Genomic DNA, 26,919 nt, shown 5'->3' on the forward strand with positions numbered 1-26,919 from the left:
AGAAGCATTAGCAAGCTAGCACGCTAACTATGGGTTGGGGAGAAATTCCATATGGCTGCAATTGCATGAAAACACTAAAGAACTCATTTTAATCCACAACAGTAGTAAAAGAAAGTGTGATGTAGTGTGGTGTTTGTACATATGTAAAAACAATTCATTTTACTCTCCACATTAATTCATTATATCAGATTTGGCACTGAAAAAAAGTTTCAGGTGGTTTCTAACAAAATGCAGGTAGCTGTTGTTGACCTGCACTGTTGCATTTTATTTACACTGACATGTTTTCACAGGAGTCCCAGCGGAGAACAGTTCAGGCCAGCCTGTTGTACTCTCAAAGCCGCCTTTGTGAATCTTTTTATAGACTGGATGTGATGACACAATATTGATGACACAATGGAAAGAATGCCCACTGTGCTCTAATGACGGACAGTGATAAGAACATTTAGTTATGCATTTAGTAGCCTGCACTATCTACATTGTACCTCCTGTAATCCTCTGTGGACGTCACAGCACAAACAGGGTTACTGTTCACTGACGCTCTGTTCAGTCATACTCCATTTTATTTATTATAGATTATTTGGGTTCAGAGCAGTGTTGATAGAACATGTTAAGTTACAGCCGGACATATTTTATATAGTTTGTTGGCGTCTTATTGATACTCAGGTGAGAAGATCAACATTAATTTTGTATCTGTGTCCAGTACAGCTAGTTCCTCAGGCATCTTAGGAGCAGGGAGAAAAATTATATTCAAAGCCTTTAGTCTGGCACATTAATGGTTAAAAATACCGACCTCACACAGGGTCTTCCATCAGAGGGACGATTATATAAATAAACTGATATCTCATGCTGCACAATATAAATAATCCACTAGAGTTGAACAGTATTCAATCACATGAAGAAGACATCTTATCATTTAGGCATTTTTTATCATTTGGACTGCATTTTGGCATATCCACATTATATCCTAATGGTGGACGAATTTTAGAAAGTCTTGACTTCAAGAATACCCAGCCTAATGGCCAGAAAAAAATGTTGGCAATGTATGTTTCTTAAAACAACACATACATGTACCTTATTATGTAGCAGATACATTGAAACTTAATATTTGAAAAATGCTGTGGTTTATGTGTGGTTAGGTTTAGGCAGGAAAAGACCCACGTATGTGGGCTAAAAAGCCGCAGGAAACACATTGACGGGCCCTTAAAAAACACCCAGCTAAAAAGTCACAGGCAAAACTGTGACTGATCCTTGTAAAATGAAATGAGAGTCATTCAAATCGGATCCAAACCACATTTGGAGGTGCTTTGAAATGCAAATCCAATTGGATCTCTACAGATATGTCTCAGTCCAGACACTCTGGCCACTGAAATCAGATTTCAAAGTGTTTTTTATGACATAAAACAACATCAAATCAATAGTCACAGATATGCTGATCCGAATCCATGCTGCTGTCAGCAGAGCACTATGGAGGACAACATGGAGAACAACAGTCCATGGACAGACGCTTGTTTGGAATTCAAAATGATGGACCTCTTCCATGTAGCGCTACGTAGCTACTAACGGCTACGGTGTGACCACAGCAACCTATGCAGATAGGCTGGTGATGTCTGTGCATGCTAATACGACCTGATCACTTGCAAATAACAACGCAGACAGACTGTCTTCAAGATCTGATTTGAGAAAAATTTGATTTGCCTCCAGTCTGAATTGGGGGCTAAAACATGAAGCAAATACTAAAGTGCCAAAAACTGCAGTTCCTCTAATGGCCACTTGAGGCTGGATCCAAAAGCAAGTCGATCCCCATAGACCCCAATGTTTAAAAGCCCAACTTTGCCGCAGAAATAAACATGTTACATCCCACCTGAGGCTTAAAGTCACATATAATCAATGGCGGGACCGCTTTGAGTGACAGGTTGTCTGTGTGGGGTCACTACAGTCTTTGAGTCAGATCCACCCCTCACTCCTCCACAGCTCCACCCTCTCATCCAAATTCAAAAAAATCCAAGAAGGTGACAGCCAGAATGCCGAACATGAGGCTTCAGAACAGGAGTTCACAAACCAATGGGTGATGTCAAAGCAACAGCCATTATTTTATACAGTCTAAGGAGGGCACACAGTATGACGTCAGGTCATGGCTGCTCACCACACAATGGACAAAGGCTTTGATTTCTTCAGTATCTCAAGACTTCAAAATGGGAGTCCACGACCCAATGGGAGATGTCACAGTGGTTTTGTCCAACATTTTATAAAGTAAAAAAGATACAAATAAGATATCAAAATGATAAAAACTGCAGCTTCTTCATTCGGTAGTCATGACGAGAAATATTTATAAATATAAAATAAAAATAGCCAGTAGATAATTACTTTTTTAAAAATCATTTCCAATCCCTATAAAGCCAAATGGATTTTTGTTTTTTACAAATGTCAGTGTGATTTGACATGTCTTCTTGTTTTTGGCAGTGACTCTATAAGTTAGGCTTTCATTTGCTTGGCAGGAGACAGACAGTAACGCTAATGGAAAGCTAATATTAGGAGATGAGTTTTGAGATGCAGTAAAACACTCATCAGTGTTTGTTGAAGGATAAATGGAGCAGAGACTGACAACTAAGACAGGAAGTCTGGAATGTCCCACTGCTGCTTTTAATTTTTGTTTACATGCAATCTAGTCCAAAAAACAGTTCTCATCCATCACTACTGGACTACTGGATATTTTTCTGCTTGCAGCAAGTAAAAACAATTTTGCGTCACTTCTCTTCAGCTCATATAGACTAGAGAATCATGATGCAGTTTAAGTATATTGTCCAAAACCAAAATTGATACAGTAACTGTAGCTCTTATCTGACAGTAGATAGGCTCCAGTTGATTTGGGTTTCTATTTTTGGAGGACTGGTAAGTGTGTCCAAAAATCCAGTGCACTGCATTTGTGTTATTTTTAGGGCCTGAGTGTCCCAAGGCATTCCAAATTTGAGTGATTGTTGTCGGGTATCTCTGGGGAATGCCGTTGTTTGGAGGCGCTGGATTTGAGTGATTATTTCGGAGGCGTGACAGGGGAGGACGGCGATCAGGTGCTGCGGATTTGCAAGGCTTTATTTCGGGAGGCACGGGTGCATTTGCTTTATGTGGTTTTATTGAAGAAGTATGATGCACATGCTTGGATTAGCGTTACAACAGTAGCCTTCTGTGGTTACTTGCAGCTATTGTGCTACATAAGTAGACTGGGTTTGAAGTCACTTGAAATTCATCAGGTGTGTTGGATTTGAAATGGCCGGAGGATGCCAACTATTGTGTCTGTTGGATTTGTGGTGTTTAATTTTTAGTAGGTTGGGTGTGTTTGATTTATTTTGATTGAGCAGATGAGGTGCTCTAGCTTTGTGGTTTATTTCAGGAGATGTGAAAGGTGGATGCTTCAGACTGGGTGTGCTGCATTTTTGATGTTAGATCAGAATGACAGAGGATGGCTGGATTTGAAGTGTTTATTTTGGTGGACTGGGAGCATTAGATTTGTGTTCTCTTATATTGGGAGCACTGGCAGCTGGGGAAGTGCTCAGTTACTGGGGAGACTTGCTTTGGTTTTCTGTGGGACTCTTGATCCCTGAGGAGAAAACGCTTTATCGCTTTCTTTGCAGAGCAGCATCCCAGCAGCTGGGAGGGATGCAGTGTCTTGCTCGTAGACACCTCAGCAGGCTGGATGCATGAGTTATGGGATTAAGTCTGGATATCTGCAGGATGTGAACTATGACTTCTCAAACTAACATGCTAGCTTGCCTAAAAAAGGGTCTATTAAGGTTTGACCTGAGAAAACCTATTTATTAAATATGAAATCCTCCAAAGAACTGTATAATAAATGTAACAAATAAACATAATTGACATGAATTATTCTTTAATGCAATTCATATGAATGTGAATGATCACAACAAGATAAAAATGCCCATTCTGTGTGCAACATAGGACTCTGAAAAGTGATCACTATATTCTGTAGTTGCCCCCACTGAGTCAGCGCACAGAATGACATGCCACTGTTTTAATGGCCCAAAATTCCAAAGCTACATAAGTCCTTAAAATGTCCTGAGAGTATGTTATCCCAAATCAAATGCCTATTGCTCAAACTACCTATTCCAGTTCTCCAAAATACACACTCCCTGCACTGTTTGAGCCACTGATTCTGGTTGTTTTTACCAACCATCTACAGAGTTTCTTAGGGGCGTTTGAGCCACCAATCCCAGTTGTATTTATCAACCGTTTGAAATCGCAAGCGCCACTGATGTAAACGTGAGGCGGACTGCAGCCTGATTGGCTACGTCAGAATGCCTTACCAAAAATCTGGAGCTCCTAAAGGAAAATTCAGGGTATAGAAAGAACAAGAAAATGAAAACCTGCTGAATCGGGCTCTTTTAAAGCTACAGGTATCATATTTAACTACAGGGCCTAAGATATCCATTGGTACTAAAAATGTTATGCTAGCTTGACAAAAAGGTGGACATATAACACCACAAAGTTAGACTAAATTTTGGCAAGGGAAAAAGGAATATTGCCATTTTTGTATTAAATATTTGTGCATACTGGGGTCCCTCAACAGTCTTGCAATAAACTGGGTATGACTGTAAACTGAGAGTTGACAGCCATATACTCTTTACACTATTTCAATTCAGCACACATATGCCGAATATTCGGTTAGAAAATTAAACATTTGCCCAAATAAACACAACTTCCAGTCTGAAAACTTCCAATCTTATATCGGAATACAGACACAGAGACAAATAATTTTGCTGGTTGAAGAGATACAGACACAGATAATGACATCTCTGTACACATCTAATCAATACTGGACAGTTCTGCAAATCCCTGTCTCTCCACAGAGAACATCACCACTGACCAAAGACATGCAAAAAACCGTCCCTGCCCTGTGTGTGTCATTTGTTGATCAGTCAGACTGACATACTCCCCCAGAGGCTGTAAACACTGTCAGTCACTTCCTTCATTCCTTCAAATCCTATCAGGTCACTCATGTTGTATTTATTTTCCTGCAGTGGAACCTCCTGGTCTCTACTGAAATTTAAATAATCTACTGGATGTAAATAAAATGTCTGTGAAAACATGATGTATCCTCCACATACACAAACCTGCAGCTGATTGAATTCTCTGCACGTCTCAATTGCCGGCATTAACAATCCAAATAACTCATTAAAATGAGATCATCAGATTAAGGTGTATGTGGTCTGTGTTTCAATTGCAGTCGTCTTGTAATCACATTAGGTTCAGTGCATTAGTGTGCATGCTGATGCAGCCATCGCTGTGATAGAAACATCAGGGGATTTTATTGTAACCTGTTCGGTGACAGATTAATTATCCTTTTTTTAACAAAACCTGAGCTTGGTTTATCATTTTAAGATTTTAAAGATCTATCTACTACTCTACTACTCATCTATCTACAGATCTAATTCCTATCTACTTCCACTGTCTTTGAAAGAAGGCAAACATCTCTATGGCCGGTATCTTCAACACTCCACAACTCACACCAAAACAATCTAAACAGCACTACAGGTAAGAGGAAAAATATGTATTTGTGGTTTGTGGATGAACTGCCCCTTTAAGGTTAACTGGGTTATCCTGATTAAAAATTCAACACTGTACATCACACAGTACTTCTCAGACTACAGTTTGTCATATTTAAGGCTCTACAATTTCTATAATCTTTAATAAAACCTGTCCTTCGCTGCCTGAAGGAGCCTTTAACCCACCTGCGCTTCCAAATTAGATTTTTCTAAATTTAATCTTTGTGAAATTCTATTCACAAACACTTTAATGCCATTAGAGTGAGTTTCAGAGGAGATTTTTTGTGTCTTGGGTTGGTGCTTTGCTTCAAACGCCTGTATCAGATAAACCCTGCTCTTAGACAGAGGCCTCTGGGGAAAAGCTAGTTGTAGGCTTCTCCACATAGCTGGCTATATCTGGAGAACAGAGAGAGGAAAAGGGGGAAGAGAGAATGTGTGTGAAGCTGCCAACAGCAGCAGTAAGTCCTCCAGAGTAAACACAGCTGATGGGGTAAACCCTCCCTCCATCCCTCTTCACCCCTAAAATGCCCTTTCCTTCCCTCTCTCTCTCATCATCTATCTCTTATCCTCTACCTCTTCCTCATGTGTTACAAGCAATATATGACTACTACATCAACAAAACGACAGGGAGGGTTTAAAAGCATAATGAATGCCAGTGTTATTAGCTATAATGCCATCAGTTAATTTCTAATATTAGTTTCAGTAACAGCTCTGTGCAGGATTAAAGGAGAGGAAGCACAGGGCCTTTGTAAGCGAATATTTCCTTCACACTTCCTCCTGTAAAGTCACAGCTGACGCAGTGCCAAACATTCCTGATTTATTTACAATATACCGTGGAGTTATGTCTAGCCAAGTGTGACACAAGTAGGCATTGTTTATTTGCTCGCCTGCATAATTTGTGTGTACTCAGAGGGAATAAGACCACGTTCAGACAGATAGCAGCACTGCATTGACACAGCAGGGGTGCCAATGCAAATGCATGCAAGCGCAAAATTCCTGGTGGTTTACTTTGTTGTAAAACTCAGTATCACAGTATTTAAAAATGCTGTGTAGTTATCTGGCATCTGACAAGCCTTCAAACTCATAGATCTGTTACTCAAGTTGTCTGAATACCCAGTTAGAAAGCAGTTCTGGACCCAGCAGAGTCAGTGCCCTAGGCAAGAGCACCCCACCCCCAAAAATGTATTATTTTCTTTATTGTATTTTTCATGAACAAGAACAAGAGCTAACAAGAAATCATCACAAATAAGCAACTAAGCTAACAAACGGTATCAATAAATAACAAATACTTAAAGAATACAATATGCGCAAATTTGCCGTCTTTCGTTTTCTTTTCATACCGCAGCCATGCATGGCTTTTGCTTGTTCATCTGGTCTTACTAACACTCTCCACATACACTCCACCTTATCTGTCAATGCTCTAGCATCCTCTTACTGTGATGATCTTACTAAGGAACAAATTAAGGCCCCAATCACACAGAAAGTGTTTTCTCCTCACCTCCTTATTTCAACCTTCCTGTGTAATCAGTCTACCGTTTATTTATTTTAGTTATTTGACAGTAATTAGTAGCTAGTTCCTAAAATGTTCAGGCAGAGGGTACTTGCTGTAGCTGTGGTTGAGGGTGAGAGGCTGTCAGCAGATTGTTTGTTGGACTCAGGGAGACAGAGATCTGTGTGGGTACATGAGACACTAAAAAAGAGGGACCGCGGGGAGTACCACCAGTTGGTTCAGGAGCTTCGCCTCACGGTGGCCATTTACAGGTATCGCATATTTTAAGATGATCTGGAGCGCTGAAACGCGAAGCACGTCACAACACAAAAACAAAGAGCAAAAGGCTTCATTCTCATTAAAAACAATTACAAAAATCCGCCTCCAGCTGCTAAAATGTTCGGGGCCTTAAGTGAACTGCACTGCAAGGACCAGACGTGGTAACCCTAACAACAGCCCAACCATTAGCATTAGATCTTTAGATAATTTATTCTTAGTGTTTCATTTTTCAAAAACTGCCTCGCAGTTGTATGCCTACGCACACCCGTCAAGTTGCAGTTATAGTGCACATCCTTGTCAATGAAAACATACATGCTTCACACATATCTTCCCCACCAGCAGCACAGAAGATCTATACAATCAGCACAGTCTCAAGATGGACATCAAAGATGTCACCAATTCAATATCTAACCAAATATCTCCTCTCCTGTTCCTGATATATAATGTTAAATAATGGCCAAAAAAGTGTTAAGAATATTGTGATGTCACAGTAAAGATGACCTTTGACCTTTGGAAATAAAATGTCATATACTACTAGACTTTTTTTGTGAAATTTTGTCATGATTAGCAAGCATGAATTCTTGAGCACTGGCCAAAAACATGTTTTGTAAGGTCACAATGACCTTGACCTTTGACCTTCACCCATCAAATTCTGATCAGATAATTGTTGAGTTCTTGCGGACGTTTGTGCCAAATTTGAGGAAATCCTCAAGGCAGTCTCGAGATATCATGATTATGAGAATGAAACAAACAGGGGGGCGCTGGGTGATGCCCTTGGCGGCCGCCTATGACGTCTATAGGAAAATCTGCCAGTCAACCACAACCACAGGCCAAATCATGTCCTATAAATAACAGAATATCTTCCTTTGAGTACACTTGATTTTGCACAGTGTAAACATACCTAAACATGGCAACACTAAGGGAGGTGACTCCATTGTTAATCTTAAGATTAGAGCAGTAGAAGCTGTCATGGCGACAAGTTATTTTTATTTTATTACATTCAAATGTATCTTGTGCGTGAGTTGAATTTTGGCATGTGTGTGTGCTGCTGGAAAAAAGGTCACGCGGTCCCCAAAGTCATCAACAATAATCCTCTGGTGTCTGTGTACATCCATTACAAGTTTCATGAGAATGTGGCCAGCACAGTCAAAAATGTCACATGTGAAAAAGCCACAGCCAGTTCAAAGTAGATGTTTCTGGTTTTCATGTATGTATGTATTTCATGTATTATGTTTCATGTGTTCTGTACTAGCCTCTTTAGTAAGGAGAAAACATATTTCCTTCTCTTCTGACTGGCAGTAGAGGGATCGTCTGTTTTCTCTGGCCTACCGTGGCTTTCTGTATCAGTCAAGTTGTTTCTCTCACTCTGCATCTTCCACTCTTTCTAGTCTTAGGTCAGAGCAGTCTGGCATTTCACCATGTAAGGCTGTGGAGCTGAACCGCTCCTGGGACGAAAGAAGAAAAAAAGAAAACTGTTTTCTTGTGGAGCTTTTTTTTTATATAATTATTTTTCAGCTGGAATGAAAGCAGCGTGTTTTTGAAGACAGAGATCAAGATGATGATGATAAAAATGAATGATTATAGTCCATCAGATATACACACATAGCTCACCAATTAAGACTGACATGCCAGTGTATTTTTTTTTTTATTTATCAGGGAAGTTTGAGTCAGAGCAGTGCTCTCATTTTCAGGTTTCCCTGTACTCTAAAACATCATCTCTTACAACAGTTTGCCCCTTCAAAAACAACTACCTCCAGCAGTTCAATTAAATATAAGGTTACAGTTAAACATCTAGTATTTCTTTCCATTGGGTCTCCATCACTGGACATGTGTTGCTGCATTAGTTCATATACTTTTATGAAATGACCTCATCAGTTTGCTGAATAATCAATAACCCCTTTTATAGCATCAAAACACTAGCTTGACCCAAATTGTAAATGGTGAAAGATTTTTATTTTTTAAACAAGATCAATAGTCTACAGCCGTGCTGGTGGCTCTGTGAGGCTGAGAGTACTCAGGCACAGTGATGCTCTAAGGTGAATCCTAATGTCAGCATACTAACATGCTCACAGACCAACCCAGGCTGCCATCCGTAGAGGCCACTGGCATGGCTAAAAAGCAACCAAAGAAGCCTAAAATGTCATCCCTTTGGAGACAGTTGACCTTTCCAATCCTCTTTTTTAAAGCAGAAGCATGTCTGATGTCATTACATCAATGTTTAGTTTTAAAGCACCAACTTTAACCCTCTGGGACAATACCTTTTTCATTCTAAAGGCCAAAGTTAGGTCTGTGTGCTGATACAGAGACCTGGAAAACAGCAACTTTTAGACTAAAACTTTAAAAAGACATCTTCAGCTGATTGCTTTCCCTGTAAATAACAGGAAATATAACTGCAGGCTCCTAGCAATAATGACCTCCAGAGGGATGAATCCTAAGGGACTAAAATGTCATAAATAGAGCATTTCTATCCATCCATCCATTTTCAACTACTTGGACAAAGCCAGGACGCGGGGGCAACAGGTCAAGCAAAGCATTCCAGACGTCACTCTCCCCAGCAACGCTTTCCAGCTCCTCCTGCGGGACCCCGTGGCGTTCCCAGGCCAAATGAGATATGTAATTCCTTCAGCATGTTCTGGGTCTACCCCAGGGCCTCTCACCAGTGGGATGTGCCCCGAACACCTCCAATGAGAGACACCTAGAAGGCATCCTGATCAGGTGCCTGAACCACCTCAACTTACTCCTTACGATGTGAAGGAGCAGTGGCTCTACTCCGAGCTGACTCCGGATACCCGAGCTCCTTACCCTATCTCTACGGCTGAGCCCAGCATCCCCACGGAGAAAACTCATTTTGGTTGCTCGTATCCGTGACTTTCTTTCAGTCATCACCCATAGCCCATGACCATAGATGAGGGTTGGGACTTAGATGGACTCGTATTTTTTTTAAAAATTTTTATATACTTTATTAATCCCCGAGGGGAAATTAAATTTTTTCACTCTGTTGTCAATTACACACAGGTCCGAACACACACATGCACAAACAGGACCTATATATGCACTAAGTGAAGAGATGTCAGAGTGGGGCTGCCCATGACAGGCGATCCGAGCAGTTGAGGGGTTTGGTGCCTTGCTCAAGGGCACCTTGGCAGTGTCCAGGAGGTGAACTTGCACCTCTCCAGCTACCAGTCCACGCTCCATGTATTGGTCCGGACGGGGACTTGACAGGCAACCCTCCGGTTCTCAACCCAAGTCCCTATGGACTGAGCTACTGCTGATCACTGCAGATGCCACACCAAACAGCCCATCCATCTCACGCTCCATCACGCATTTCTATTTGTTAATGCAATTTTATTCAGTTTGGGAGATTTTTAACAGATCTTTCATTTTTTACTGTGTTTTTATATTCTATATGTAGCATAAGTTTTCTCCGTCTCAGTAGATGAGAACACATTTTCATTATTCTTAATTCACACCTCATTTGTTTATGTAACAGAGGTCTGTTTTGTTTAATACATTTCTATCTCCTCCCCCAGCTGGCCCAAAGGGAGGATCACTGTTTCATCTCATCTTTGTAAAAATACAGTTGTCATAAAAGAGGGTGATGGACATACAGTATCTGCTCACACTGAGACAATCTGACGTGTGTACCCTACAGTAGAGCAGTGCATATCAGTAACAACAAAGCTGACTGCCCAGTACATGACACACAGCCTGTTTACATGCAGATTCTCCTTTTAAGGCAGATGCAAAGCTATGTGGGCCACGGCAGGGGGGTTATTTTTACTTTTTCCGGACTTTTTTTGAAGCGCCTGTCTCTTTTGATTTCTCCAAAGTGGAGGATGCTGTCCAGTACTTCTCACACACACTTTACCAAGACCCAGAATTAGTTGTTTCGCCTCAAAATATGTTTTAACCAGTGATATCAGTTGGTGATGCAGCTTTGGAGTATGTCACAAATCATATTTCAGATGTTACTACATTCATGTTGAAGGCTGGCAGGATAACTTGCTGTACTCACATCACGTCCACTTGAATCTTGGATCATAAAAATGAGCAGATGGGAGAAGCAGGCTAGTTTTATGAAGGTCACTGTGACACAATAAACTCTCTGGTCTATTTGATCCATTTATTCTCCAACAGCAGCAGGAAACAGATTTCAGGATGTTGTTACATGAGGGGCATTAATACCAGTTTAAATAATACAAGACAAATTTAGGTAATAAGGCTATTTGGGATATAATTTTGTCAATGCTGCTTCAACAATATCAGGATCCCAAAGGATCAATTCCCAGGCTCTTTACGGGTGTGGTCATGGCCAAACTGTATATTTAGAGGCGCCATCAGCTGTTCATCAGCACCACACTGGTGCCAAGTGTCTATCAGGTTGCCAGGATAATGAAGACAATAGAGTAGTCCTGCCATGATGTTTGATTGAAGGCCAAACTGCAAGCTAGCTCTGGAATCCAAACATAGTGACCCATCCATCACATAGAGGATACTCACCGACAGAAGCAAAGGAAGTGAAGGGAAGTGGAGGAACACAAGGAGAGAAATCACTCAATTTCTCCCTGGCTGGTCACAATAATGCAGAAGTATTAGTGTCTTACTCTGGCTGTCCAAATCTGATTTGCCTGAATGCTTAGTGAGTGTGAAAATGCAACAAAAAAGATAATCTGTAAACTTTTTTTCTCCTAATGTTACACCCTTTTTAATAATAAAGAGCAAAAATGTTTTTAAATTATGTCATTAAAAAGAATACACAAGTCACAAATGTGACATTGTACCTTCCTCTGAGGCTATGATACTTGTGTGTTTCACATCCGTGTGTACTCAGTCATGCAACAGGTCTTGCTAGTTCTTTCACTTCTTGGCTGATAAAAAGACTAGGATCGCTGGACTGAAGACATCAGGTAAGATACATACTTTACATTACCCAGCTAGCTAGCCGGTGTCAGTCATGGAAGACGTGAGATGTAGTTTATTGAGAGGTTTCACACAACTAAATGATATTGCAACAAACCTACAGCAAACTGTGACTTTCTTTACTTAAAAAAATATGTTTTGTATAGACAAACATCATATGTTGTATCATATTTTTTCCAAAATAAGGTCCCATGGGGGACCCTGCAAACAGAGGGACTTCCGCTCTATGTAATCTGTCATTTAGGGTTTCTTTGTCTGGTCTCTGAAAAATAACGTGTTGTTTTATAAGTGACGTGCAACTTTAATATAAATGAGTGTCTGCCATAACACTTGGTATTAAAATCCTTCATATTTTTAACAAAGTTGAAGAGAGGAATAATTTGTAGGTGTACAAAAAAACAACACAACTAAACACTATCCAGCAAAGCTCTGATCTAATGTCATCTGAAATATGTCTATAGTCAATGTCTTGGGGTTTAGGTAAATGGCTGCAGGCTGCTGACATAAAAATTTCAAACAAACAACAATATTAGATCAGCTCAACTGTTTTCAACATGGCAGCCAGGTCACAAGCTTCCACATTTTACAGCTTAACAATACCCTAAAATATATTTCTGAAAACATTTGAGGCAAGAAATCAGCAACGCAGTGAAAGAATCTTGATTCATATTAGATCAGCGCTACCTAGTTTGGCCGCAGTTCACGAGCAGTGATTCACATGATTGACAGCTGCGTTAGAAACTCCTCTGCTTTGATTGGTTATTTTCGTTCATTCAAGCAAATGGCGTTAGAAGCAACAGGAAGAGGCAGAGTAACATGAATGTTTTTCCAGACGATCCGCTTCATGTACTACTGTTAGGATGTAGTGACAGTTTTAGAAAATGGGACAGAAAGTTTTTTTTTTTTTGTTTGTTTTTTTACAGACATATATACCAGATTAAAATAATTAGATTGTCAAAATGTAACTTTTATAATTCCAGGTTCATTTTTTAATTAGTCATGGGAACCAGGAATAACAACTTTCAGGTTTTAGGACTCAAACCCAAATTCCTGAACAAACTAAACTGGGCTGGTAGATGCTGGTTGCTGCATGTATAATTCAATAGACATGGTACGACCTTGGTTTCCCCACTCTCCTCTCCTAAAATCTTTTATAGGATGTCCTGCCTCCCTCTCTCCCTCCCTCCCACTCCCTCTCTCTCACATTGTGTTTACAGCCTTGGAGAGCGTTGCATATCTGACATTTCTCTCTCAAACTCCAACCGGCTCTGTTCTCATCTGAAAGGTAAGAACCATCATCCTCTACAGACACAGCTGCGGTTTAATTCTGATTTATTCTTATAACAGTAGATGTGGAGCTAATGATGATAATAGATTATGTGTACGAGATAATAATGCTTGTAAATGATCATAAGACGAGATTAGTCACTAAAATACATTCGGTATTGTTGTTCCTAGTGCATTAAGTAACCATGAAACAGTTTCTAACGCGACCCTAAAGGCTTCCTGAAGTTTAAGTTAGTCATTTACTTAACTAGCTGTTAGATACGCACAGTGAGACACCACTGAACTTACTGTAAGAGTAACAGCAGGTTATGTTTTGCATTAAGATACAGAGGAAACTGTATGATTCACTGCTTCTTATAAAAAGTCATTGTTCACATAGAGTAAACACAGCTCTGAACAGAGGGGCAGGAGGGGGGGATGGAAACTGGACTGAACCTCCCAGAGGGATAAACACTCATCTCCACTTCTTACATTCCCATCTAAAGCACATGATTTGATTTTAGAGCACTGAGGAGCCAAATCTGCTCCAACACCCATTTCGAAGTTTAGGGTTACAGTAGCATACGCTAACAAATGATTCTGCCCTCATAAAATCAATCTGTTCTGACAGGACAGATCAAATTGGCTCCACTGGAAGCTACACTGGGACCATGGTATTACTAGAAGCATCATTCTGGTTTAAATGTTTGAGTGTCTTGATGAGTTGCAGAGACTTTTCCATCCTAGCAACAGATTATCTGTTAACCTTTATACTTTTCTTTACTCCATATTGACCTCTGATGGAGTTATGTGCATTTTTTAACCAAAAAGCAAAATAAACCAAAGTAAAGCAAAAGCACAGTGACACTTGTTGCCCAGTAACCGGCAAATGCAGTCTAGGGCTGCAACTAGAGTAATCAATTAGTTGTTTGTAGGGGTGGGAATCACCAGAGGCTCCAAAATATGATATCATTGCAATACTTCAGTCATGATACAATATTATTCTAAAAGGTTGCGATATGCTGAGTACTGCAATAAAACATATTGCCTTTTTTTTAATCTTTTTTTCCAAACTGTCCCCAAAGGAAAACTTTGTCAACATCTATATTACATAATTAGACAAAGCTGTCAGTCTGTTCATCTCACTTTAATCATTTTATTTGCAGCAAAATGTATGTAGTGGACTGAAAAAGCAACTGACTTTATTATCCATGTAGGCTACCTAAAGTTTAATTTCTATTTGTAATATTAGGACGATACGATATTGCCACACAAGAATATCGCGACTCCCAGTTGTTTGGTCTATGAAATGGTCGAAAATGGTGAAAAAAGTCAATCAGTGATTCAAATAGCCCTCGACAGAATTTTGACTTTTTTCTGGCATTTAATTTCATAGTTGACAACTAACTGATTAATTGTTGCAGCATTAATACAGTTCAGAGAAAAAAATAAGTTAATCAATATACAAATATACAAATGAGCAAACAGTCTAGTCAGTGTTCAATAGTTACTTAAAAGTACCCATTTTTATTTCAATAAACTTTGCTGGATTTATTAACAGATGATCTAGTTGGTGAATACTTTTTCAAATACAAAGTGTTTTAATCAATCCTACAGTATCATCTTAGACCAGTCACATAAATATCTCTTATTTGGAAATGGCTGATTATGACTACCCACCAGAGCTGGGCGATACATGGAGAAAATCAAATATCAATATTTTTGACCAAATACCTTGATCTCGACATCCGATCTTGTAAAGTTGACTATTTACACAAAATTTACACAGTGGTAATCATCAGTAATGTTTATATAATGACTAAGTGGGCAAAGGCAAATCATAGAACAGCAAGAACAGTCTGGTAAGTTCAGAAAATTACATCACTTTACTGTAATGCAGCCTTTAAAACCAGGACAGACAACACTTATAATATGACAATATCCAAAATCTAAGACAATATCTATGTCAGGGTATTGACATATTATCAATAAATGACCAAGCTCTACAACATACACCTAAATTTAGACATTTATCAGCAGGTGGGCAACACTGACCATGCCCCACTTGAGTTAATAGGTCAGCATCAGCATCCATCTGTCTGACCCACATTTTTCTTCTCCATAGCTGTCGATAATTTTCTCAGATGTTGTGCCACAAGTTGCAAAAATACTGCAGCTGTTTTGTTTAAATTAAAAAAGTAAAAATACTGATTTTGATCAAATCAAACTGTCCTTAGTGTCTGTACACATGGATCTACTCACATATGAAAGTAGGGGAATGTGTATGTATGTTTGCCTTTTGCCTCAAGACAGCAGCTCCCAGTGCTGAGACACACTGATAAAACTCACACCCATGGAATGACTGGCATCTATAAGGCCACACACACACAGTTTTCCAAATGCAACCGTTTAGTTTTAGTTCACTTTAAAGATGACAACAGGAACTTTCATATCTCACTACTTGTTGACACGTCACGCCCCCTGTGTTGGTCACACTTGAGGTATTTAACTCTTGGCAATGACAGCCAACAACAGCTGATTGTGTTTATAAAAGTACAACATGGTCCTTTCAACAGAACAAGAGTCCTCTGTGCAGTAATAACCGTCTAAAAATAAAGATCACAAGAAAGACACAGAGATAGGGGAAAAAACTCCCAGTTTCAACCTAATAAAGTGTTTAGGGAGGGTTATTTGTTAAGTCAAACCCACTTTTTACCAGCCTGCCCAACTCCCCCAGTTGCTGTGACTTGTCAAGTTGCATGCTTTCATGTAAATGAAATAACGAAGATCAACCAGTCAGTGCGAGCCTGTAACAGAGCAACAGCAGTGGGTGTATTTACTGTCAACATTTCACATTCACACTCCTTTCTCTTTTGTGGAAATCAGGATTACTTGCACACTAGTCACAGAGAAAACGACAGCCCGCCATTTCACATGAAATGTTTGACAGCCGGCACTCAGCACATAATGATGTGGGCTGATGTGTACAGACGAGTGGAGAATAGCGAGGAGCACCAGTCACTCACGCAGTAATGAGCTGTAGAGGCCTGCGCACAAGATGATCACGATTTAACCCAAGGTATCAAAGGCCGTACCATAATTTCTCTCACTGAGTGGGAGCTGTTGATGAAAGCTCCATTTATGACCTGTTGTGTTGAATGATTCATGGGCCGAGAGCTTGACAGGGGCCTCGCAGTATGCCAGCGATTTGAAGATCTTACTGTTTGAGGTCCATTATGAGCTGCTGTTAGGGAATTTAAAGGCTCATCTCATATGACACTAGGGAATTGAAGATTTTTTTCATTTGTAAAGCCATCACCGCTGAGTGAGGAAATCACTGCTGAGGTTCCCTAAAGGGAAAGTTCACTCCAAAATCCTCTTACGTGTAGTGCTATTTATCAACCTATAGTTTTGGTGTGAGTTGCAGAGTGTTGGCGATATCAGATGTAGAGGTGTCTGCCTTCTTTCCAATATAATGAAACTTGTGGTGTTCATAGCACCAAAAAAATTGTTTGAAAAACTCAACAGCAATGTCTCATGACCTGGTTACTCAAGATAATCCGCAGACTTTGTTGTGAGCAGGTTCATGTAAGAACTATTTTCTTTCTACTGAACTGCTTCAGCCAAACATATCACCAGGCAGAAGCAAGAGTGCATCTACTGCTAGCTCAACTAGCACCACTGAGCTAGCTAACATTACAGCTCGGCCAAGGAGGACGCCATTAATATTTACATCTTGCACTGTCTCTAGCACAAGCCTCGTTTCCATGAGTAGATGCACTCTTCCTTCTGCATGGTGATTCGGTTGGCGGGTGTATCACTTGGCAGCTCACACAAAAACAATCAAGACTGATAAATCGCACTTTAGGTAAGAGGAGATACATGTATTTTTGATTTTGGGATGAACTGTCCCTTTAAGATGCGGTTCCTCTAATGGCCACTGGATGGTGGCAACAAAAACATGTCTTTATCTTTTGATCTGTTGTCAAAACATTGATTAGTCCAGCTCAAAAAGTTAGTGTATCATACTCAGCCACTTGTACATCTTAGCTCCAACTTTTTAGTTTTTGTTTCGTAAGCTACTTTCCCATCAAAGTTTACTTCTTTGTAACTTTTTGCTCATTGAATGAAAAAAGTTGCTACGTGTTCATGCCTTGAAGGTCTCTGACCAAAAGCTTGCTAATTAAGTAAGATTTTTGCACAGATATGAGTGTTTGGATGCTTTTTCATTTATAATTTATAGCTCCAGCACCTCAGCCAAGTCTGATACAACGTGAGCAGAACTTTCCCCCCTATCTTTTAAACTATTTGCTCATTAAAATGTAAAGTAAAGCAGAGTTTTTTCTTCCACCTGGATCATATCATAGCCCATGAATGTGTCACTTGTTTCTGCTTAAATCAATTTAATGGAAAGTCTGCTTTATATATTTAATTCAAACTTAACTGAGCTGTATTTTACCATACATGTACAGAGGCTGTGAATTCTTCAGGGCTTAGAAATCAAACCCCGAAAACCTGCTGCTGCTGCTGTTGGAGCAGACACTTCAGTCAGGTCAGAAGTTGGAGGTCTCAAAGCAGACTGACGCTCTTATGCAGTTATCCCATGGGAGATGAGGAATTGTGTGTGTGTGTTAAGGTGCTAACATGTCAAGTGATAATGGGTGACTCAGAAGCAGATTAAGGGTGGAAGAAACAAAAGTGAGATGATAAAAATAGATGTGTTGAAAAGTCTGTAGAAGGCATCAAATAGCTAAAATGGCTCCTGTTATCTGTACTGATGCAACACAGCAGCAAAGTAACAGGAAATAACAATGGAAGTGAATGGATGAAAGTGTATTACAGGCAGAGTGACAGAATAAATAGCAATCTAAAATGGACACTTAACTTTAGTGCCACCCTCAGGACAAACGGGATATCTAATGCACAGATTACCACCCTAACATCAGACATCTCCTCATAACAAGGCTCCAAGAATCCAGAGCTGTCTGCATGTTGTTCTCCCCTCCTGTATTTACTATAATAAAACAATGCACTCAGCAGGGGCCGCTAGCAGGACTTTTAATCTCGTTAAACATAGCAAAAACCTTGGCAGATCTGATGTCCACGTGGTAAGATGTCCACTGTGTGTGGGAGCCACTAATGCAAAAGCACGGTCACCTTGTCACGGTGACTTTGATCTCAGAAAAGTCCCAGATCAGATGACAAAAGGGATTTAGCAGCTTGTGGAGAGCCTGCAGCTGCACGGTGACACTCATTATTTCTGCTCACATGCTTTTTTAACGGTACTTAGTACTTTGTACTTTCATTCATTCGACATAGAGAGGAGCACATGAGACTGTTGTGACAGGAAAAAGTCTGAAAGGGTGACAATGCAACTTTTTAAAAAGAAGAAATCGCAATGTTCCAGTTAAAAATTACAAGTTTAATTCACAAGCAATAAAACACACTTGGTCTGGTGTTACTGTTAGCTTATGGTGGCTAATGTTAGCAAACTGTTGGTAGGTATAGCTACCAACACTGAACACTGAAGGAATATTAACCAGGAGAAACTGACTGCAGTGGCTGCATTGCTCTGTCTTTTGTTATTGTTTGGCAGAAAATTAGTGGGAGAAAATTACATAGTACCTTGTGAAATTTAGGCATGTAATAATCACCATTGTTGCCTTTGGATGGTAGAGCTACTTTAAAGAAAATTAATAGGTAAAAATGTCATTAGTCTAAAAGGTAAACATCCCTGATAAAAGTCTTACATCATGTGATATAGTTCCTAGTATTCTTATTGTACGATATGAATGCACTCCTTGTCAGCTACATTGTGTTGCTGCCACTCCTACTAGAGTCTGGCTTAACACATCATCAGACCTCAGCTGGCGCCTCTGAGCAGCTCTCTTATCATCACACCATGTGCTGCGATACAGAAAGGTCACACCGGATCTCAACCAGGAGAGATCACCCAGAGGAGGGTGCTATACGCAGTACTGAGGCAGAGTGAGACTCAACAGTGAACTACTGCATGTCTTCAACAACCTTTTTTTTCTGTGTGTTTCTTTTCCAGTAGCAGAAAGAAGACGAGAAGAGAAGAGGTATCTGATCTTGTTGTGTAACCAGAACTGAAGCACTTCATGCTGGACTGCTTCAAACAGCTGACCTGAGCTCATCTCCAGACAACCAGCAGCAGTCCGATTCCCTGATTCCACCTCTTCAAAGCAGCCTGACCAGCTCAGTCCGGCTCTACTCAGGCCCAGCAGCCTGATCGAACTCTCTTCTCTCATAATCCAGCCAAGATCAAGATCTAACCAGTCCCCATGGAGCGTGTTCAGCACATGACCAAGTCGGCCATCCGCCGAGCGTCTCAGATCGAGGTGAATCCACAAGCTAAGAGGAACCTGCAGGAGCTGTTCGTCAACTTCACCCTCATCCTCATCTGCCTGCTCCTCATTTACATCATCGTCTTGCTGAGCAGCTGAGGACGGCAGAGACGTCCACAGAGAGAGTCTGGCATGGCTGTGCTGTGGACGAGGGTTTGGCTGAGATATGGGCTTTACTCATACAGATCAGATTTCTAATAAAGCAATAATACCATCCCCATATATCAGCCTAACCCTGTTTGACAACAGCTGTGAAGGATCATGGCGGTCAAACAAATCCATGTGAAAACAATAATGGCCAAACACTCTCAAATTGTTCCTGTCAGAGCTGATCAGGGATCAGCTTCCCTGCCTCTGTGTCTCAAGGGAATGATCATAAGTGACCCGACTTCAACAGTTTAAACTTCACTGATACACTGTATGTATGTATATGTGCCTCCTGCTCATTCAGACCCTGCTTACATCACAATGTGATTTACAGAGGAAGCTGACTTCCTCCTTTAAAGACACACTCTTAAAAAATGTCTCTTGCTTGATTAATAACAGGTGCAATGTGTATAATACTGAGATATCAATACACCACTACTGTTCATTTTCAAATTCCCATGAGTCCTATTGCTTCCTGCAGCCCCCCAAACACCACCATCCCCAGGAGAAAAATAAACATGCTGGAAATTATTCTTTTCCCATTTGCATTTTAATTTCCTCCTCCACCTGCCACTGCCAGAGACCAAAGGCAGTAAAAACATGGCTGTAGTGTCTGTGACATCAGGTTTCTGTATTTTGAAACCTCAATGCAGCAATTGTGGCAGCCTAAAAATCCAAATTTGGCAAAAAGAAACTGGGACAGGACAGCAGCAAACACTGTGGCTGAGTGTGACAGGCTGAGGCACCTGTCAATTAAGTAAACACACTGAGCGTGAAGTCCCTTTTATTATCAGTATGACAGATGGCCAAGTGTGTTAGAATCTAGTATGACGGTAGCAGGTCTGATATGACACTCAGTGTGACCGATTATTATGTAACATATAACACTTGACATCATACTTAGAGATTATTCTAAGTACTGTGAGCCTGTAAAGTATGTTAATAAGACTGAGAGCATCTTCAACCTTCTTAGCATTTTGCTCTGAGGGGCAACATTTCACTCCTACAATCCACTATGTTAAGTATGGACTACTTTACTTGGGCCTAGAGGTCAATGTACATTTGAGTTTTAAACACACACACACACACACACACACACGCACGCACACGCGCACATGCACACACAGCTTCTGGTATACTGCAAGCCTGATATATACATATACAGTACATGCAGTTTATCAGTTGTGAAGAAGACTTCACTTTGCATGGTGTGATTTCACTTAATGACTTTTTTTGTTTATGTCATTCAGTTTTGAATTATTCCTGACTAATATGGAAATTTTTGGTGTATTACAGCACGTGCCCTGATTGTAGCAGCAAGAGTGTATAAAAACAAACTGTAAAGTCAGATTCCTAAATCTGAAGTGCATAATAAGAATGTATTATATGATCACACATATCAGGAATTTTACAACTTACCAGCCACATTTACATATAATGTATCTTCATGATATTTGCCAGGACTGAGAATGTGTTAATATAAATCACAATTACATTTGGGATTAGAAATTATTGAAAATAAATTGCACTTTTGTTCTTCTGTGTATGTTTGGAAGATTGTACCATGCACCTGACTTTTAAACTATGTAAGAAATCGCATGTCAATAAAATTAAAGTGGCTTCTCCTGCTGCAAGTGTGGGGAAATGTTTTATTAATTGCAAATCCTAATTTTATGCATTGAGATGTAAAAAAACAACAATCCAAATACAGATTACGTCGTCAAAAACAGCTTCAAAAGATAATTTGACCAGTCCTAAACTCATAGATGGTGTAGATAACTGATGGTTTGTACAATTTATATGCGATTCAAATTTGAAAATAGGAGAAAAAAATGATAATTTGAAAATAAGACAACATTCATCCTTGCGTTTAAAGACTCAGTTTTGGAGTCATACATGCTGGACATCCTTAAAGCTATTATATTCACCGTATCTGTACACAAAAGACTCACACAGTATCAGATTAAAAGTGTTCAAACATGTCCATTATCGCTTCAAATAATACAATTTTAAAGACAAATTTTGCATTGAAAATGTTCTTGAAATCTAATCTGGTTTAAGGTCAGTGACCAGCGTTGGATTATCTATGTAGCTTTTGTTTGAGGGAAGCTAGCATTATTATTGTTGTTGCATGACTGCCATCTAGTGGAGCTTTCTCTACTCTGTTCCTATTTAGATGTTACCTCTTTTAATGCGTTTCCAGACTGATAATTGGTAATTAGTGAACAATTTTCCATTTTAAAGGCTAAATTAATCACCTCTATAACATGTTTTACTAAGCTGCTATCTTTAAATTAGTAAACAACACTTAACCACACCACCATAACTACTACTACTGGCTTGACACATACTAAAAATAATTAGAAATAACCATTAGCATTGGTAACTTAGCATTAAGCTAGCTGCTAATAAATTACTGACTTACCTGGTTGCCTCAGTGGAAGAGGAGATGACAAAAAGTCCACAAAGGCTCTCCAAAACTTCTCCAGCCGTCCAAAAATGTTTAGTTTAGACATAAAAAGGGTGTTACCAAAAAAGCTAGCAACAAAAACGCCATGTTTCTTGCTTTTAACGGCGTTATGTTAGCTGCCACGCAACTTTTAGCTAGCAGCTGATTCATCAATAAACAGTTGATTTCAAGGAGACATGTGATTGGTTGATTTAATGTCAGCGTTCAAGGAATTTTTTTCACATAGCGACTGGCCAAGGTGAAATGCGATTGGTTAATTTAATACCAACTTCGACAAAAGGGAGCGCCAATCACAAAACTCTTTGGTATGTTATCTGTCTTTTTACCTAGCAACTAGCCAAGGTAGGATCCTGATAGGGCAGACACTTGTCTCATATTTGCTTAGGTTTTCTAATTTAAGACACGTTGAAATGTGTATGGAGGGTATTTGGCATTTTACATGTCGTGGTAAATTGGTTTTATCATTTAAATAAAATTATATTAAGAGGTTCTACCCTTTTCTCTTAAACTGACAACTGTAACACAGAACTTGTGAACAACTGTATTTTTATGTGGAAAAATCAATAAACAGATTGTTAAAAAAAAAAGGTTCTACCCTTTGCAATTAGATTTGTATTTAGCTAGAGGACTGATGACAAACATCAGCGTCCTCATTAATAACAGCAAACAGAGGCACAAATGTCATGCATGTGGCTGTCTGAATACACAAAAAATGCAAATTAAATTATTTAACTTTTTTGTAATGATATAAAAGTTAAACATATTTCTTGCCTTATTAATGAAGCTGTCAGTCGACCCTTTACTGTATATTGTGTCTGCAATACACAGCTGCATATAGGATGTTGTGGTTGTTCCTCACACAGACATACACACTAAAATGAACACAACAAAAAGCTTTATCTCACAATCATAATTTTACTGTTCCATAACACACAACAGAAATGATATAAATATAAATAAATATTGTTGCTATAATTGTTATATATTTTTACTTCAAAAATGGCAAGACAGACATTATCAAATGATAAGTCACAAGGGTGACATCAAATCACTTCCAACTCAAATACAAACTGCAACACATTTACTATTTCAGTTTATTTCTTGAAGTGTAAAGATGTCACAATCTTCTCTTCCAGATTTTTTGCAATTTTGGAAACACTGAGTTGAAAGTGAAATGAACAAAGCCCTGATCAGTATATCATCACATAAAAAAAACTAAACAGACAATTCATGTTTTAATAAGTTGCAGTTTCTATGGTTCACTAATGGTTGGCTGATGCCAGTGTTAAAAATAATAATAAAAAAAAATCTTCAGAAGTTTCCTCTGCCAGGTGTTGAGAAACAGTTCATTTTGAAAGATTACAACATTTCAAAAAGACTTTCATGAACCTTGGGGTAATGATGGACAAAGGTCATGTGATGGCAATGCCTGCAGTTCTTCTAATGACCACAAGAGGCTCCAAGAAATGTCTTTATGTCCTTTAAAACAACAGTACAGTCAGGTGTGGGACAGATAAACAAATGCATCAAAATCAACCAATAGTGTCTGAGCAAATACATACATTACAAACCAAATAGTGCAGAAAGAAAAAAAACATGTGAATGGGAACAATTGCATAAAAACATAAACCTAAACAGATAAAAAAAAATCATTTTTGCTATTTAATAACAGTGTTTTCACACATTTATTCATTCATAATAAACCATCTCACTTCAAGTCCCATTTAGTAGCTGTTCTGGAGCTTTCTAATCACAGGGGTTGTCACTTTTAACTTAGCAGTCAACATGGACCAGAAGTCCTTAAAGTGCTAGGAATGTGTGTAAATTTAAGCACCTGGGATTCAACAGCAACAGGGCCAAGTCCTTCTGCTGATGAAGATCATGTGATAGAATGAAAAGCTCCAGAACAGCCACTCAATGGACCTTGTGGTGAGATTGTTCTGTCACCTGCTGTTTCCAAGCAAAAGAATGAGTGTGTTTTACAATCCTGCGAACTGATTAACAGAGACATTAAAGTTTCTTGAGGTTGGCAATCGTCACAGGAAATACCTCGTCTGCTTTAATTGTTTTCAAAGTTAAAGGGTAAGTCTGGTATTTTTTAACCTGCACCCTATTTTCCAATGTTTTTGTGTCTCGGTGAGTTATGGGGGAACATTTTTGACACAATGTCAAGCATAATGAGTGGGCTGCATACTGTGTAAGTAAAGCTAGTAGTAAAGCCAGAAACTTTTTTGGTGTATACCCCAGACGAGCAACTCCATTGGAATGAATAGGCACCATTTTTTGCAGCCGGTTGCCTGGAAGGTAAAACACATTCAACACTCTCTCATTGTTAGACAGCAAAGTCCCCCACAATGTGCTTCTTGATTTAGTTTTTAGAGTACAAATATGTGAAATTACCAACAGGGAAATAAAAGGAGTAGCAGTAAAATTGGAGGTGATTGTGAGAAATTGTATTAATAAGAAAAAACTAAGAAGAACCTAAAGACTTCTGCATCGTCTGATGCAGATGTCTGAGCATAAATGTCAATATATTAACATAGTAATTTGAATAAATCTAATCTTCACAGTGAGCATGGAGGAATGAACCAACTGTGGTTCAGCGTCGGGACTACGATCCCAGAGACGACACCGTCATCTGTATTTGTCACAGGTCAGTATTTACAATTAAACAGTTTAATATGCTGTAGCAGCTTTGATGACATTTAGCCTAACTAAAGCTTCAATGTCATTACGCTGCATTCTGTCATGAGGGGACAGTCGGATATTAGGATGCCATGATAGAAGTTCAGTGTAGATCAGACTCTACAAGGGTATTAACTAATAGATTTTTTCATCTGATTGCTCATTTTCAGTTTTTCCATGACACAAAAACAGACATGTCTGCTGGAGGTTCTGTCTCAACTCTGTTTCAGGAAGTGTTTCATTTCTTTTAGTTTGACAAAACTTAAATTATACTTAATAAGTTCATCTGGAGAAATATGATGGAATGTTGCATTACTCCCAGTCAGATGAGAAGATTGGTATATAATATATATCATGTGGCTCTGGGCAAGAGGGCAATTCCAAAAATGTGGCACTGATGGTTTAAAGGGGACCTGTTATGCTTTCTTTTATTTTCTGTCATTTATATAATGCTATGAATGATCTAATTGTTTTTTCTACCTTTTGAGACAAGCCGATGTCAGCTAGTAACAGATTTCTTTATATGGTTGTCTGGTCCAGGGACACTACTGCAAGTGTTTACATTACATACACTGCTACATGTAAAGTAAGCAAGTGGGTATTTTTAGTTTGAATACTTCTTCAAAGTTGTTTTTGTGACCTATCTATGTACAGGGGCTGAATGGAAAAAACCTAACAGTCCAAAGCTGTCCAAGGGTTTAATATGTGTTGAGACTTTATCAGAGATTCAATTCTATGTAGTGGGATTTTATTGGATTGTATTATTTAGGTGCGTCTGATATTGTGTGTGATCCATACATAAAAACAATGACAGCACAAACACTTCCTGAACCACTGAGGCCTTGGTTGATTCTGTTATGGAAGACGAGCATCGATCGATGCTGTGATGTAACTGAACTGTTTGTGTTGCTGTTGAATGGACCCCGCGGGTGTCAGTTTGAGAGGAAGTAAACTCTCAAACCTCACGTCTCTCTATCCACGTATCAAGAAGTAAGAAACACAGCCTCTTACAGGCTGATGATGACCATGCAGTTTGGAAACTGTACAGGTTACTGAATGGACTTTGTGGACCTTCAGGTCATGAAAATTACGCAGCACGAGAACTATGTAAACTTTCAAGTCAAGTTAAAAAACAGACAGTACACCAAAAAACGGAGATATGAGGAATTCAAGTGAGTGACAGCAGCATTATGATAGTGTTTCTGTTTTCACATGCTCTATGGCCTGCCCCACAGGCAGAGACATGTAGCCAAAGACTTCCGTCACCGACATGAACTCCGAGCTCGTAATGAAAATAAAGCGTTTAACTAAACACTCCTTGGCATTAAGAAAAAAGTTGCAAGGAGTCAATCAACTTCTGCATGTCGCTGACAGAACTCTCCCTCTGTATGTCTCCGACTCCACTGGCATCACAAACAGACCGTAGAAAAACAGTAGCTTGTTACATTATAAATACTGGAATAATAAAAATATGAGGGGTGCTTGATTCACTTTCTCGTGGTGTTTCCCCTCCTGAGACTTCTGAGGTGTCTGGAACGGTAAATCAAGCGCCCCTCAGCTAGCTCGGAGATTTGAAAATGACTTTCAAACATATACTGTATGTACACAGTCAAAGCTCTGGGACAGCAAGCTAAAGTTAGTCTTTGTTCCTATTTTTTTGAATTTTTTTTTTGCTGGTGTCGTTATTGTGGTATACTGTAGTTCATCCTACTGTAGAGGCCAAAAAAACAACCAGAATCAACA

The 26,919-nt window shown here is 39.4% G+C and overlaps 1 protein-coding gene across 1 annotated transcript; it reads left to right on the plus strand.

Moving 5' to 3' along the window:
• Positions 1-13,167: 13,167 nt before the first annotated feature.
• pln2 (phospholamban 2) lies at positions 13,168-21,650 on the plus strand. The gene is made up of 2 exons (XM_033623386.2): positions 13,168-13,525; positions 19,562-21,650. The coding sequence occupies exon 2, from the start codon at positions 19,812-19,814 to the stop codon at positions 19,971-19,973; it is 162 nt and encodes a 53-aa protein (XP_033479277.1). The 5' UTR covers positions 13,168-13,525; positions 19,562-19,811; the 3' UTR covers positions 19,974-21,650.
• The last annotated feature ends 5,269 nt before the right edge of the window (positions 21,651-26,919 follow it).

The sequence above is a fragment of the Epinephelus lanceolatus genome, chromosome 24 (assembly GCF_041903045.1).
Source record: "Epinephelus lanceolatus isolate andai-2023 chromosome 24, ASM4190304v1, whole genome shotgun sequence".
Classification (NCBI taxonomy): Eukaryota; Metazoa; Chordata; class Actinopteri; order Perciformes; family Serranidae; genus Epinephelus; species Epinephelus lanceolatus.